A 15,657-nucleotide genomic window follows, 5' to 3' on the forward strand; every position below is an offset into this window, starting at 1 on the left:
CCTCCCCGTCAGGACAGTGATTTACCAGCCTCATAATCCATATCAGGGCTCGGCAAATGTTTGCCGACTTTTAAAAAAATTCTTTTAGCCTTAACTAGAGACGACGACAGTAGAATAGAGAATGGACCACGTTTCCCCACGGAATGCTGTCGAACCATCCCGGTTGCATGCAAGGACTGCCGATTTGTCGTCGGCCTTCCGAAGTATCGCCCCAAGTCAATCGTCGAGACCCACCATCAGAAGTACAGAAAATAAATTAGTTCATTTCACTTCAAAGTCGAGGAGCCCAGGATTATGGGGATTAGCGAAGACAAGGATACGCCGAGTAAATGCAGTGAAAGGTTATTCTGGTAATGAGAAGGAATTCCATTTTCATAATGAAATACGATGGATTAACACTGGCATCCGTTGCGGAGACCCTCTGCAGAGCAAATCATGGAAAGGGATAAAACTCACTTGACTCACTTTGGCTCCACAGCAGAGACAGTCAAGCTCAGGGGCGTGTGTTCTGTCCATGTAGGTATTTCCCAATTTTTTTCAGCTCCGAGCATGCAAATCGTTTCAATATTAGAACAGCTCAGTTCATTGCTGTTACTGGAAAAACGAGTTAAACCGAGCACATGTCCTAATGAGGCTGAGTCAACAGTGTCATTTTAACATAAGGAGGGACAGTCCTTTAAGCGAGTTATTCCAAGTTCTGTGGTTTCCCTCCAGCTGAGCAAAGACAGCCGTTGTTTCAGAAGTGGGGCTTGTACGCGAAAAAAGAAGTTGCCCATTTCCTTTCTTTCTCAATTATAGGCTTTTATTTTTCTTTTCGCCTGAGACTTTTCAGAAGTCCATTTTCTCCTTAGATTTCTGTCACCGGATTTACTGAACTAGAGAGTATGTTATTTATTATAGACCCATCGTAGCTTGAAATTTTATTTTGAATCTGTCAACCAGTTCATGGACCAGGATCTTTAAAAAATGTCATAAGGAAACAGAAAAGTAATCTCTTTTGACACGTCATCATTTTCTAGAGTTTTTTTTTTTTTTTTTTTTTTTTTTTAGTGGTGAGGACATGAAGTAAGATGGTATTTTCTGGAACAATATACTGAACCGTAGTGATGAAATTTATCTTTTCGGCTTTGGTAGGCAAGAGTCTGGCGTTCTCAGCCCTGTGAAAAGTAGAGCTGTGAGCCGTCTGAGACTGCCTCAAGTGCGATCCAATATCATTAAGGGTCTGTGTCTGGAAAATCTATTTCTTAGTTTTGGAAGGTGAGGTTTTGTCTGTTTTGTCCCCTCTCAGTTGATTTCTTTAATGGGAGAGAAGAGGCCAGATAAAGAAAATGCTGTGTCTCCGACGGCATTCTCGGCTTGTGACATCTGTTGTCATCTGCCCTCTCTGACTAGCGGGCCACACTTTTCCTGTGTAGTGGTTCAGTTTTCTCCAGCTTAACTATGGGTGTGTTCTTTGGAGGGATTTTTTTTTTTTCCTGATCAAATGAATTATGGGTAGCTTGATTAAATGGTGACGAGTCGCTCACTTATAACAGGGTCAGCGTTCTTAAGAGCAAAATCTCCTCAAAATAAGGTGTGGTCATCGATCGTCCTCAGGATCTGGTTCCCTAATTTCCTTTTGCTTCTGTCACACCGCTCTATTGAGAAGGAATGGTATCTAGTGACTGTTTTACAAAGGAAGGACTCTATAAAATTTCACCCATTCTTTTCCTCTCAAGGGAGTTTGTTTTTGTGTTATTTTCCTGAGAAATAATACCATGGCAGTAGGTTGAATCCCAGAGTTGGCAAGTTTTCAGAAGTGGGGTTCTTTTGTTGTGGGTTAGCAGCGATCCAAATGAATGCATGTCAGTCTCTATTAGGGCATGTTTGTCAAGGGCTGGTCTGAAATGGAGCACTGGTGGCCCCCTTGTCCTGGGAACTCGTCTTGGTTTTGTTTTTGACAAGCCCGTGGCCATTAGCCAATCTTGGCAAACGTGTTTTTTATGTACCTAGCTGGTGCGTGGCCACCTACCTACATGAGAATGTTATAGCCACAAGTGTATGTTACAGAGATGGACAGCTTTGGTTGGGGATCAGGTTTTTCGGACTGCATCTCAGCAGATGCAGCGAATGAAAGGACGCCGGACTAGTGGGCGGAAGACTTGTGTTCCAGTCCCGGTTCGGCCATCTTGCCTTGCATGACTTTGGCCAAATCCCTTATTTCTCTGAGTTGCAGATTCCTCTGTGTAAGGTGGTGCTATTACTAGTTTGCATGGGGGTCGAACGAGATCATTGTGTAAAAATATTGACAAGTTATGAAGCCACTTTTCTTATAGCTCTATCTCTGGGCGGTTGATCTGGGTACAGTAAGCCTTCTCAGGGCCGAGAAATCGAGGGTTGTCAGCCGACTTGCTGATTCGTTTGGCCGCAGTGTTTACGCTGGCCTTCGGATGCTCGCAGGTTTGGGTGGGGAACAGAGACGGAAATCAGCCGAAAATGCCTGCGCATTAGGAACTGGGATGTTAGCCCTGACCACTGGCGGCCAGGGGAACCCAGCTCCGTCTGCAGGTCGGGCGGGTGGGTGCTCGCGGCTCTCGTTTCTTCTCTGGAAGGACGTTGACCGGTGAGCTGATTGAGTTCGTGACTGTCTAGTTGCCGAGTTCACGGCGTTGAGTTCTTCCTCGGGGCCAGGTGTCTTTGCGAGGATGCCGATTTGGGGTTTTTTCTGTAGAGGTGGAAGGCCGCATGCGGAAGCTCACGGCGCTCAAGCTCATGCACTTGTTCCACTTAACGTTCCTGGGGGCTACTGGGTCCACTTGACGCTTTCCATATAACGCTGCGAGTGTTCGAGACTCCCCGAGGCAGCTTCCATTTGCGCTGGCGCCCAGAGCGACCGCAGTGCCTTGGTTTCCGCGCCGCGGCGAGGTGACGTGGGCTTCGGTGGGAGGAGGAGAAATGTGATTTAATCACTCCCTCCGCACTAATAGCCACAGCCCCTCAGCCCTCTGTGTCTTTGCTTGAACTGAGGTTTACTTGCTTTGATAACTAACTGGGTTTCCAGAGGACGTCACGCTCTTGACGTGATGAGGTGGTGGTGGGAAGGACGTGTCCCCCCCCTCCCGGGCCTGGAGCGGGGCGACTGGGAAAACTCCCTTCGTAAGTCCCTCTTGTCTTACACGAGTGTCACTCCCATGTCCCCAAAGTGCAATTAATTTTTATCGAGGAGAGTATTTTAAAAGTGATAAACAAAAGAGATTAAAATAACTCTTCTGCCAGGTCATTGTGACTTTAGAAAGCTAGAGTAAACTATCATGTTGCAGATTTTATTTTTGTCTTCTTTTGTGGGAAATTAAGGAGTTGTTTATGTTCTCTTGGAGGGAGATAGAAAATGCTGGCCTGCGCCTTCGGCAGTGGGCTTGGCACACGTTTTCCAGGCCTTCGCGCTGTGGCTGGCCTCGCAGCTGGGTTGAAGCTAGGTTGGAGCAGACCTCGGGTGGTGTTGCCCAGTCCGGAATCCGTCTTTTGCTGGAACGCCCTTGGGCTGGCAGGAGGAGGGGAGGCCGCAGAGCGGATGACGTGGGGGGTGGGCCAGGGCATCCGCGTTTATTTATAAGCACTGGGCTCCAGAAAGTCAACGCCTCTGACAGAATTTACCGGCACACATCACCAAGAGCTGTCTACATTTAACGTAATAGATTGGCATTTCGGTCACTTCTTTTGCTGCTTCTGAGAACTCTGGACTGAAGCTGGAAGAAGAGAAGTCTTTTGGGCTCTCTAGAACCGAAAAACCTCTGTCAAAGGCGACGTAACTTTTGGTTTCGCAAGATCGGGTGTTGCTGCAAATGGCGAAACCTAGATCTCCTTGTGTGTGCGAAGAGACAGCACGGAATGTTCGCGTTCCAATGTGGTCGTTTACCGGTGTGTGCAAATTTTCTGCCTTTTTCGCTCATCCCACAACAATTGGATGAGCACGAGTGGACGGAAGCATTTGCAAGCTAGATCGTTGACCGTTGGTGTGTTGAGCTGTTTTCACTAAAATGACTGTCACAACCCCGTAGAAATCCAAGTGGTCACAGAGATAAATTCTTGCCTGCACTCACAGTAAAGAGATAACATGAGTAGTCGGAAGGCGTATGGAGTTGGAGGACTGGGTTTCTAAGAGGAATCGATTAAACATCGAAATCATCCGCTTTTCCAACAGTGACTTTCAGGGTGCATTATTATTATTTTTTCCCTGTGGTCTGAGTCACATTGGTGTGAGCTGGCACTGATTTGTGTTTGAAGAAACAAATTAAAAGAAGGGAGCATTGAAAATAAGACTAAACAAAAATCAAAGGTGGGGGCCCTTCGCTATTTGGTGAGGATGCCATGTTTTCCTTCTGCCTCTTTTCCTCTGCTCCAGAGTCGTTGCCCAGAGATGGGGATGATCCGCATTTGCCGTTTCCAGATTTACATGTTTTCTTTGCGATGCTGGTTTCTGTACTGATCTGGAATGTTCTGGGTATGAGCCCAGGGTTTAGGACCTTTTTGAACTCCTGGGTTTAGATGGTTCTTAGTGATGTATGCCAGAAGTTGGAGTTACATATTGTCCACGGGTGAACAGGGTGTGTGTTGGGCTGAAGGTATAGAACCCCTGCGACCCAGATAATAATAACACAGAAGGAACCCAAACGTTAGGACCTTAGCTTCTGCAGACCCTGACGGCATGGTGGGACTTGATGCAGGACTCGGGCCCCTGGGATCCATCCGCACAGTGCGTTGGCGACGGCGTTCCGGTGACACGACTCTTGTGAGTGGCCTGCACTGCTACCAACCAGAGGTTTTTTTTTAAAATAAGGCCTGTGGGGAAGGGAGCCTGTGGGGGAACCGGAGCCTGTTCTCTGGATCTCCCGCCTCTGGTTTTGGAAAGTCTCCATGATTTTATATAATAACATACAACTGTCTTAGGTTTTTCCATTTTCATTTTTGACATAATTTTGTAACTTATTATTTCTTTTTGGGGTCTACTCTAAATTACCAGACAATAGGAATTGTCCGCCCTGTTTAAGAAGCATTCTAAACAATCTAAGCTAAAAGAACACTTTGTTTCTTTTGGGTGGGTAGCGAGAAGATTATATATATTTATAAAATTCTTTTCCAGCAAGGGTACTTAAAAGCATGTATTTAAAATTCAGAGCTGAAAAAAATGAAGCCGTGCTTGACAAAATAGCCTTTAAAAAGCTTTACAAATGGAAGATTTACTAAAAGCACAGGAAATTGGTGACAGGCAGAATTTGTCTCTGATAACAGAACAGATACAGATCATAGAACAGAACAGATAATAGAAGATATAAAAGAAGACAGTGGACTCACACCTCAAATTGGCCCTTTTTGACTACTAAGAAGTACACGAATCTGTAGTCCTTTGTGTAGAGAATAATTTAGCTTCTTCTCCTGTTGGGCTTTATTACACCAAGATCCTGAAACTTTTGGGTATGTAAACCCTGTAATTATTTTGGTCAGTGTCATTTTACAAAGAGTTAGATACTTATAGCGAAGAAATATGTCGGGGCTACTTTGGATCAGCTTGGTGGCTTTTTGTCCTCTGGAGGCGAATCGGTGTACTGCTCCCGGGGACCATGGTGCTGTGCAGTGGAAACACAGTGTTAGCTCACCATTCACTTGGAATTTTTGTTACTATGTTTTCTGCATTTGCCATTTAGATGTAAATTATTTTGGCTCCCATCCAACCCATTTTAATCAATTCTTACCATAATACACTTGGCTTAAGATTCATGGGGAAGGTTGGGGGAGGGTGTGTTTTCATTCATGCAAATTTTAAGGCAGGAACTTCCCAAGATGTTTTGGTTTTGTGAAGATTAGGAAAGTACAGTTCCACTTTCTCAACTTCTTATCTCCGTTGAAGGCCAGAACATTTGTACTGTTTTTACCTTCTTTTGGTTGTTTTGTTTTGTTTTGTTTTCCTTCTCTTTTTACTTTTCTACACCATACACCAAATGAAATTAGAATTAATTTGCACAATCACGTGTGAGTATCCCTGCGGTTATTAAAATCGGAGCCTCAGACCATTTTACACGCACAGACTGATTTTGAGTTTGTTAACAGGTTTCGTCTTCGTTATGGAGCGTTAGTTCATTGTGTATCTCAGGTGTGTTGTGTCTGCCTGCAGTGGTCCAGGTACTAGGGCTAGGTGCCAGGGATCCAAAGATGAGCCGATCATGGTCGCAGCCTTTGGGGATTTTGCACAAGGGGCGGGTGAGAGGGGTGGGCGAGCCAGCACCGGTCACACATCTGCCCAGAATGTAATGCGAGAACAGAGGGGGAACATCTAAATTGGGCTGAAGGGTCTGAGGGCGTCTTAAGGAAGGTGATGCCTTGTCTGTGATTTGAAATATAAGTAGGAGTTAGACAAGATGGAGACGGGAACAAGCAAAGGGCAGTGTTTTCCTGGTGGGAAAATGTCCATGTGTGTGGAGGTGATCAGTAACAAATTGGCCACATCTGAATTGTAAGTCTATGTGGATTTTTCAAATCCTGCATTTAGTGTGGAAGAACTAAATCCATGTTTATCCCCCAAACTGAGAAATTGAAATTTGACTCACAAAATAAATTAAAAATGTTCTGCAGTCTTTAAAAAGACGGGAAAATAAAAGAAAAAGGGGGAAGAAACAGTGCATAGTTTTATCACTATGGCACATCAAATATTGATGGATTTTGTTTTCCAAAATCAATATGACATAGGCCAAAATTAGAGTTTTTAAAATCAGATTATTCTAGATTCATCAGCTCACTGGGAGAACTCACTGGGATGAGTATTTCTATAAAACAAATTTCTATTAGTAATGTCAAAAGTACCAATACCCTTATGGTATTTATAACTTCCATTCCCATTGGTTGTATTTTCTTAAATCAAGGAATACCTGTTTTTAAAAAGTAGTAATATTTTGCTATGAACCCTGTGGGTCTGATATCAGGATTTCTTAAGTAGGAAACACAATTTTGTATTAGATGGCATCTGTTAAAGGCATAGAAGGCCTCAGAACATTATCAGAAAAATAAAATTGGTATTTCCCTGGTTGCCCTTACTTGCCTTTTAATCCAGACAAATTTCAAGGAGGAAGACAGATGTTTTCCCACTTTGTTTTTATTTAAACGTTCCACTTGGGACTTGAAGCTTCTGCACTTCTTCTGTTTGTTTGGATTTTTTTCCCCCATGGCTCGATCCCAAAAAATGGAATAAAAAATTCGGTAAAAGCCTTCGTTGTTTGAAATTGCAGGGTGCCACAAGAATTATTGCAAATCCCCAATGTCTCCCAGTCTGCCCTCAATCCTCCTGTTTTGGGTAATAATGCAAAGCAGTCATTTTAGAAAACTGCTTTGTTCATTTTACCGAGCCTCTTGCAGACGCCGTGTGCCCGAAGCTGCAGCAATCAGCCGCAGCCCAAGTCCTAGGGCGTAGACTCAGGCTCAGACTTCGTCTTTCTCAAATGCTGCTCCTTGACATTTGCATAAACATTGAAGAGAAAATGTACAAGGCTCTGTATATCTCCTCTCTTCAAGCATTGAAGGCATTCACATGCCTTTTGGGTGAGCAGTGGATATAAGCACAGATACCAGGCTGCAGTCAGAAGGAGCAGGGTATGAAAAAAAAAAAAATCATGTGAGACAGACAACAGAGGCTTATTTAAAGAGGCTACAAAGCAACAAAGTAATGCCAATTTAAAGTGATTACATGGTAATGCAACAAGTGAAACACACTGAAGACTGTTCAGATTACACCTGCTGGGGTACAGACTTAATTACTCATGTTAGAGATTCCTAAAACAAAGGGAGGCTTTCAGGCTGGTGATATGTAGCTGGCATGATCCTGAAAAGCCCCGGGAAGCCTAGGTACACGCCTAGAAGAAACTTTAAGGAAGATTCCATCAAGTTTGGATACCTTGGGCCTGTCCCTGGACGGGCAGATTCCTGAGGCCCTGGAACCGGTGGACATCGGTGACGGCTTCTGCTGCTGCTGCTGTTTGCAGTCGTGACAGGCCAACCTGGGAGACAGGGCAGGCCGGGCTCCAGGGCAGCGCCACAAAGCGAGTTGCGCTCCTTTTGCTGGCGGAGGGTCTTGCCTGCATGTGCACATGAGGCCGGTGAACTTGAACATGTGCCAGAACCTCGCCTGGACTGAGTCACTAAGACCTAGTGCAGAAGCAACAGGGTCAGCGTGTTTCTCTAAGATTCTTCCTGGAGCGGTCCTGAGGTGGCGATGAAGGGGATCTGCTGAAGGCGTATGTAATACCAGCAGTTCTTACTTTGTTCGCCCCGGGATCACTGAGCAGTCACATCCCCTCCGCCTCTACCCTGGCTTCCCTCCACTAGGTCGTGTAGACCACGAGGATGGGAATCGTTTTATTCCTGGCGGATTCCCCTGCAAGGCCTCGTAGAGGGCTATGCTCACCGTAGTTTCAACGGATGTTAATAGAACTGTACTGAAATCGAACGACATTTTTGCTCATGTATAATGTTTATTTTACCTTTAGTGAATCACGTCTTGGGCCTGCAGTACTGTACTTTTCTGTTTTTTAAGGAGTGGTGACCCTTGGTTGCTGCTGCTGCTGTTTTGTGGTAGTAGTGCAGTATGGCTTTTGTTAGACATCACCGATGGCAGCCGGAAAGAATTTATTCCATGTATTGATGTTACAACGTACATTGCCCGCATCTCTTCTGTTTTTCCCAGATCGCTCCGGTAGTTTAAACTGGGGATTGGGTGCTGTAACGAGTTTCTCTAAGGCGCCCTTTATCATGCAGTCACTTACCCAGAACCGAAGCTCTGCTGTGTGAGCCTGGCTTTTCTGAGCTCCGACTGTGTGTCAGGCATTGTTCTAGGCTCTTCAGTGTGTTCATTCAGTTAAGTCTTGCCAGGGCTCTGAGAGAGACTGATTTACAGATGAGGGAGCCGAAGCGCACAGAGAGATGCAGGGGAGGTGGACGGGAGATGGCGGGGCCAGGCCCCAGACCCAGAGCCGGACTTCACACCTGCGCTTTCTGCCACTAAGCCGCCTCGCCTCAGGTCTACAGAAAAGAACTGCAAACGTAAACGTGGAAAGCAGAGGGAGCTGGAAGACGGAATACAGTTAGATGCTGTGTCGTGAGTTGTGAGTGTTACGTGAGTTGGGTCGGCCCATGTGGACCAGAACCGTGGAGGGGGAGGGCTTTGCGGGCGAGGCAGGCGGGGAGCTGGGCCCCGGGGGAGTGAGCAGGACTTAGAGAGTAAAGGGGAGGTGGCAGCCAGAGGAAGTGAGGTTCAGGCAGAGGCACGGCCAGAGTTCAAGGGCGACCTGTTCAGAGCCTGCAGGGGGGTCGGGGGGGGGGCGCCGGAAGAAGCGTCCTCTCCCCAGAAGAGGAAGCACAGAGCTCGGCCCTGTGCGAAGGTGCTGCGTAGACCTCTCCGCTGGTCCTTCTCAGCCAAGCAGAGAGTAGGTTCTAGAACTGAGTAAGACGTGAAAGCCACTGCAGACTAGAGACTGGCGGAGCGGCATGTGGCACGTGGTGCCTTTGGGGGGTTAGATGGCGATTAAAATATCTTTACCATTTTGGGGGAGCTGAGAAAGTAGGTATCTTCAGCCTTGTCTGAAAAGGGACGACTTGAACAAGCTTATGTAAGAAAGGAAAAAACGTCGCTCACTGGAAATTTTACGATCTTGGGTTTTTTCGTGCATAAATCCGATTGTGTCATTTTCCCTGCTGAAAGTGGCCCCGTCGTTTACCCTCGGCGTGGAGTGGGCACCGTCACCCAGCCCGGCCCGCGCCCCCCGTTACCCTCCCCTCGTGCCTGATCGTCTCCAGCCGTCGGGCCCCGGAAGCCCAGGCTCATCCCCGTCCCGGGCCGGGCCCTGGCTGCCTCCTCTGTCCCCGTGTCGTCGGGACGGGTTCACGGACATCTTGGCTCAAAGACGCCTCCTCAGAGAGGCCTCATCACTGCTTCAGAGCGGGGCCCTGCACCTCCAGCCTCCGCGACTGCCGCGCGTCCCGTAACCGGGTTCTGTTTCCAGCACACTCTGTCACACAGCGCCGTCCGGAGTGATTTTGCTCATTTATTCATTTATTGTCTGTCTCTCCCTAATAGAAACAGGCGCCTTTATTCGGTTAGCCGTGGTGCACCCCCCCAGCCCCCGACACCAGGGCCTGCACCTCACTGTCCCACGCACACTGCACAGAAGTGTGTGAACGTTGGAAATCGGCCTCCGGCCTTCCTGTCGATTGCCGTGTGATGGAGGGACGGAACTGAAGTCCAGTGCTTGTCTTTCGAGGGAGGGGAGGCGCACACGCACACGTGCACACACACACATGCACACACATGCACGCGCACACACACACGCACGCACATGCACGCGCGCACACACACGCACGCACATGCACGCGCACACACACACACACACGTGCGCACATGTGCACACACAGTGTGGGAGACTGATTTCAGTCAGCCAGTATTTACCGAGTGACCGCCATTTGTGGCTTACGGTGAAAATTTGGGGGATAGCCACTCTTTTGGTGAGTGCCTAGTTTCTCCGAGTCTATTAAAACATCAGTGTAAGCATCAGTTCTCTAACTGGCATGACTCAGCACTGCGTTTTTGCTCTATAAATATAAAGGTACTTTCAATCGCATAGTTAAATTTATGTTTTTTTCATGGGGGGGGAGGATAAAAGTAAGTTGAATTTTGAAATGAGGTCTTTCCCAGTCACCGTCATGGTTTTGAATGATCAGTTTTAAGTTCTCTTTGTGTAGCAAATAATTACAGTATTCATTTTAGGAATAAACAGCCTCTGGGCAAAGTCATGAGTCTCCAGTTTTATTTCCTGAAGTTCATGCAGGCACCGTGTCGCTGCCCAGATCACCCCCGGCCTCCGGTGGATTGCACAGTCTTAGGGGATCCCTTAAAGTGGACGCTCATGCCTCAGCGCCGTTGGTGTTTGGCAGACAGGTGGCATCCGCAGCACCTGGGCACTCGTTGGAACTGCAAAGTCCCAGCCTCCCCCCTCCCCCCACCACCCTCCGCAGACCTCCTGCACCAGAATCTGGGGGGGGGTGGGGAGGTGAGGGGGGATCCAGCAAGCCCTCCAGATGATCCTGGTGCACACGAAGGTTTGAGAGCCCTGGCTTAGTAGATGTTAAGAGGTCAAGGTAGCAGGAACCTACAGATCAGCCAAACGGCATTAATCATTAGCCCCGTAAGCCCACCTCCCTTTCGGGCGTGGAGTTTGACTGGTTCACTAAGGCTCGGCTGTAAAGTTATTTGTGAGATTGATTGCCACATATTGACTCTGGGTTGTTTGTGTTTCTCTGAACCTGTCATTGTAATGATTTGCCAGGACACTTACTAGGAACAGACTGTGATTTTTTTTTTTTTTTCTTTCCCACCCATGGCTTTCTGAGTCATGGGTGGCTGGGTCCTTCTGCCATTCTGGATGGGTTTCTCCAGCTGCTAGGCAGCTCTTCGTATGCTGTCAATGAGGGAGGTGTCCCTGTCGGATCACACAGGACCTTCAGGAATGTGCGGTTCGCCCCAGTTCGGTTTAGAGGTAGGGACATGAGCCCCCGTGAGGTCTTGCTTTGCTCCTTGTTGCACAGCTGGTGAGCGGTCAGGGCAGGATTTCAGGTCACCTGACTCCCTCCGCTGCACCAGATTCCTGCAGGGGGGCGGGACAGAGCTGCAGTGTGCTCTGTGCCCGCAGGACACTTTTTTCCTACTGAGAGATTTTCTTGTTTTATTTAAGGAAAAAAAAAAAAAAAAGCAAATAGAAAAAGTCAGGAAGTGCTCATTGAAACTAATAAAAGTGTCCAAAGAGAATGAAAAAACCAGTTTGAGAACTTTGGTATGGAGGAAATAACCTGACATTAACTGTTTTAATTATAGTTGTTGCATTGGGCTTATCAGTGTGGGAAGAGGGAGCATTGGAGCCCTACAGGGAAGTGGGGTATGGATGAGATGACCCTCTTCCTGCGTCTGTCCGTCCGGGCTGCAGCCTAGCGACTGCGAGCGTGATCCCAGCAGCGGGCGGGGAGACGGGGCTGGACGCGCTGAGAGACCTGCGTCCCAGGCCCCGGGCTGCTGCAGCTAGTGCTAGGCCCTGGACGGAGAGGTCACTTAACCTCTCGGCCGTCGCTTCCTAGTGAATGGGTCGAATAACGCCTGCCCCACGCATGCCGAGAAGGAGACCGTCAGATGGCGGGAAGCAGGGTCTCGCTGCCGTCACGAGCACAGATGCTCACGGGATCCAGACTCCCTAGCTTCGGATCATGACTCTTTAATTCCCCGGTGTGCCGGCAGGCAGGCCACTTACTCCTTTCCGTGGCGTGCATGTAATGAAGCGAACTACTTTTTAGGGCTGTTGGGAAGATTGAATTAGTCTATGTAAAGTGCTTAGAAAACCACCTGGTGTTGCGTAAGTGCTACCTGTTAGCTGCTGTGATGTTATTTTGAGGGATGAGGTTTCTGGAAGCGCGTTTTCAGACGGTCCCGTCACTTGATCACAGAGCAGACAGAGGCTCTTACGGAGCGATCGCAGGATCATCGATGCAGGAGCTGCTAGCGCCTGGCCTGTGCCTGCCCTGCTGTGAGGAGAAGAGACGCTGGTTCTGACGCCCGGGAGGCGGCTGGGCCCTCGAGCCTCTGATGCTGCCCAGGTGGGTCACAGGAAGTGTGGCTTAGAGGAAACACACGGTGGACAGTTCTCAGTTCTGCTTTCAGGGGTTTATACGCGGACCGTCCTCGGAGACGGACGTCGTAATAATCTTCCAGAAAAAGTTCATGAACTTCAATTTTGATTTCTATTGTTTGACTAGGTTTCTGTCTGTCTTGCCTTTTCAGTTGTTACTAGAATTATGATAAGCATTTGGTGATGAAAATTCCATCTCTAGAAGGTAAACAATCAAGGCGCTGTAATCACACAGCTAGCGAGTGGCACACTTTGGATGGTTTTCCTCCTCTTTGGACTGAAATCTATGAAACGTTCTGATATTGCTGTTTATTTCTGAGTAGTCCGTTTTGGGGAGGCATCAGGGTGGTGAAGCGCCTTTTCATCGCCTCGTAAAGGGACTGGAGTTCAAGAATTTGAGAATTATTATTTTATCTCTGTATAAAACGACCTTTGGTTCCCCCTCCTCTTCGATCTCTACTCAAGTCTACTCCCCATCTTTGCGTGAGCCTCTTGAAGTTAGAGATTACGTTCTATTTATTTCTCTATATATTTCATTTCTCCTGTTTTCTCTAGATCCTAATATAATGAATGGTACATACTAGTCTCTCAATCACAGTTTGTTCCATGCACATCGTTGATGATTTCGATTGCTGTTTCAAGTGGCCTGTTCTGAAACTTCACGCCAAGGTTTAAGTAATTCGTTAATGTCATGCTACTGAGTATCTACCCAGGTCTTCCTAACGGTGTATCGATGAGTCCTCACATGTCTCATCTGAAGTATCCCGAGATGCTACTGGCATAGCGTGGCTATTAGAGTTTGGGGTTTCCCTAGTGCCATTGGGAGCTCAGGACGTAACCGCTGGGGAGATCGAGGCACAGAGTGTCACAGGCATCATTCAAGACCACAAAACAGTTAATTGTGGGAAGACACTTCTTGGGAGGGGCTTCCGTGCTTCTGTGACCCTAGACGCCAAAAGAAAACAAAACAATGATAAAACGCTCAGGGGAAACCCGAGTCAGGTTGGATGTGATGATGACCGCCAGCCCGGATTGGGTGACATTTCTCTGGTGTCTGAGGGTTATGATCAGTGACTTGTTTCTAATGTGAGTTTGTTTTCATTTTTAGCACTGCAGTGTCGGGATGGCTACGAGCCTTGTGTAAATGAAGGAGTGTGTGTCACCTACCACAATGGCACGGGATACTGCAAGTAAGTTTTTCTCTATGTTTTTTCTTCTTCGTATATTTTATTTTTCCCTCGGTAGGCTACTGGACAGGTTTTAGTTGCACTATTCTATTTTTAATACGTTTGTAAAATGTTATTGGTTCTCTAATTTTTTTTTGATATAGTTCTTGTGGGGGATGAGGATGGGTGGATGTGGATGTCACATAAATGGCTAATAAGAACTTCTTATTGTTAACTTTTTCATTATGAAAAAGACCTTTTAGTGAGTCTCTTTAATCACTAAGCTAGTTTTTAATTAACTCAGCTAGTTAATATATATTGCGTATATTCTCTTAGATTTTTCAGCAAACCCTTAGAATCACTCCTTAACATGTTAACTATGATCTTGTTTTTAAGTCAGAGTAGGTAGATATTGACTCTAATTCTGCCTAATATTCATGAATATTATAGCCTTAGGAAACCTTTTTTTCCTTGTGTAAAAATTCTGAGAGAGAGACTGTGCTAGAGGAGGCTGCGCACAGACCTGTAGGGATGGTGGGGAGCAGAGGCTGTGGCGGATGTTATTACGGGGGTTTAAAAGGATGAGGGTGAGGAATAGGACCAGGGAGTGTGGGCTAGTCCTCAGGAGCGTTTTCTTATCTTTTGCTCTAACCATCTAGTCTAGCCATACTTTTTGTTTGTCTGAGGGGCTCAGTAAGATGGCCTCATTATTGGCTTCTCCAGTTTTCTTATGACCTTTCTGTTCCTTTTACCTCATTTGAAAATTTTTGATAGGAATACCTATCTGTTCTATTTATATCATGGAAAATGAGATTTGGTAATGTGAAATTTATCTCCTTTAACACTTTTATGGGGTGTATATAATCTTTGCTTTGTTACAGGTATTTGCTTGGTGAGCATTTTAAGTGAGTTTACCCGACACATTTTTTTTTTCTTTCTCTGGATTTTTAACTGAATGCCGTTCACTGTAATAATGACATCTGTTCCCATCAAGTCCATTCTGACCAGGATCTAAGATCTTTAATGGCACAAACCAGAATTTTTCCAAGTCAGAAAAAATTTTCTTCACCAAAGTGAAAATATTTTAAGCTGTGATGACAGTAAGGCTGAACAATAGTTTGTTTGGATTGGTATAAAAATAACATTGGACATGAAAATTTTTATGTAACCGATTATGAGCTGCTTACTTAGTTTTTCTAGGTGAGGGGGAAAAAAGCCACCTCAAAAACATGTGATACATTCTCTTCTTAAGAATAGAAACACAACTGAAGATAATAAGAAAAGGAACTTTATACCTTAGAATCAGCCACCGAAATCTCGTTTAGTTCCTTTTTGGCATCTGGTGCCTTAGTTACTCGCTCTGTTCTATTATTCAGCTCTTTTGTGGTAGTTAACCCATTACGTTATGAGCATTTGTTTCTCCCACTGGATTGTAAAGTTGCGGTCTTACCCATTTTGATATGGTTAATGCCTGGTACGTAGCGAGAGCTCAGCAACACGTCTCTTGAACCAAGAAGTACTCAACAGAGATCACCGTTCAGATATAAGAAGTCTGTCTTAACGAAGGAGAAACTGGCCCTCTCCTCAGAATTTTGTTGGCCCCACGTGGCATCTGGGATGGTGGTACTAACTATACAGAGAGGCAATCTCGTCCCACTCCAAACCGTTTGGAGAAAACTCAACTTGGTGACTTATGTCGGGAGAATTTCAAATAGGTTCCAAGTGTTGGCCTGCATATTTGTGGTCTGACCCGGGGAGGGAGGCCTTCTCAGGGAGACCAGTTTCTGCGCACTCACAAGGAG

The 15,657-nt window shown here is 46.5% G+C and overlaps 1 protein-coding gene across 5 annotated transcripts in view; it reads left to right on the forward strand.

The window, feature by feature from the left end:
• NOTCH2 (notch receptor 2) overlaps window positions 1–15,657 on the forward strand; it is a 155,479-nt gene that overhangs the window by 49,468 nt on the left and 90,354 nt on the right. For 3 of the 5 annotated variants that reach the window (XM_036235008.1, XM_036235007.1, XM_036235009.1), the window contains one exon: window positions 13,798–13,879. The exons of 1 other annotated variant lie outside the window; for it this stretch is intronic. In XM_036235008.1, the coding sequence (XP_036090901.1) occupies window positions 13,798–13,879 (82 nt within the window). Of the gene's footprint in view, window positions 1–12,347; window positions 12,928–13,797; window positions 13,880–15,657 lie in introns of those variants that run through there. One more of the 5 variants, XM_016151927.2, reaches the window with a different exon arrangement.

This window comes from Rousettus aegyptiacus, unplaced genomic scaffold, assembly GCF_014176215.1.
Source record: "Rousettus aegyptiacus isolate mRouAeg1 unplaced genomic scaffold, mRouAeg1.p scaffold_m13_p_17, whole genome shotgun sequence".
NCBI classification, from domain to species: Eukaryota; Metazoa; Chordata; class Mammalia; order Chiroptera; family Pteropodidae; genus Rousettus; species Rousettus aegyptiacus.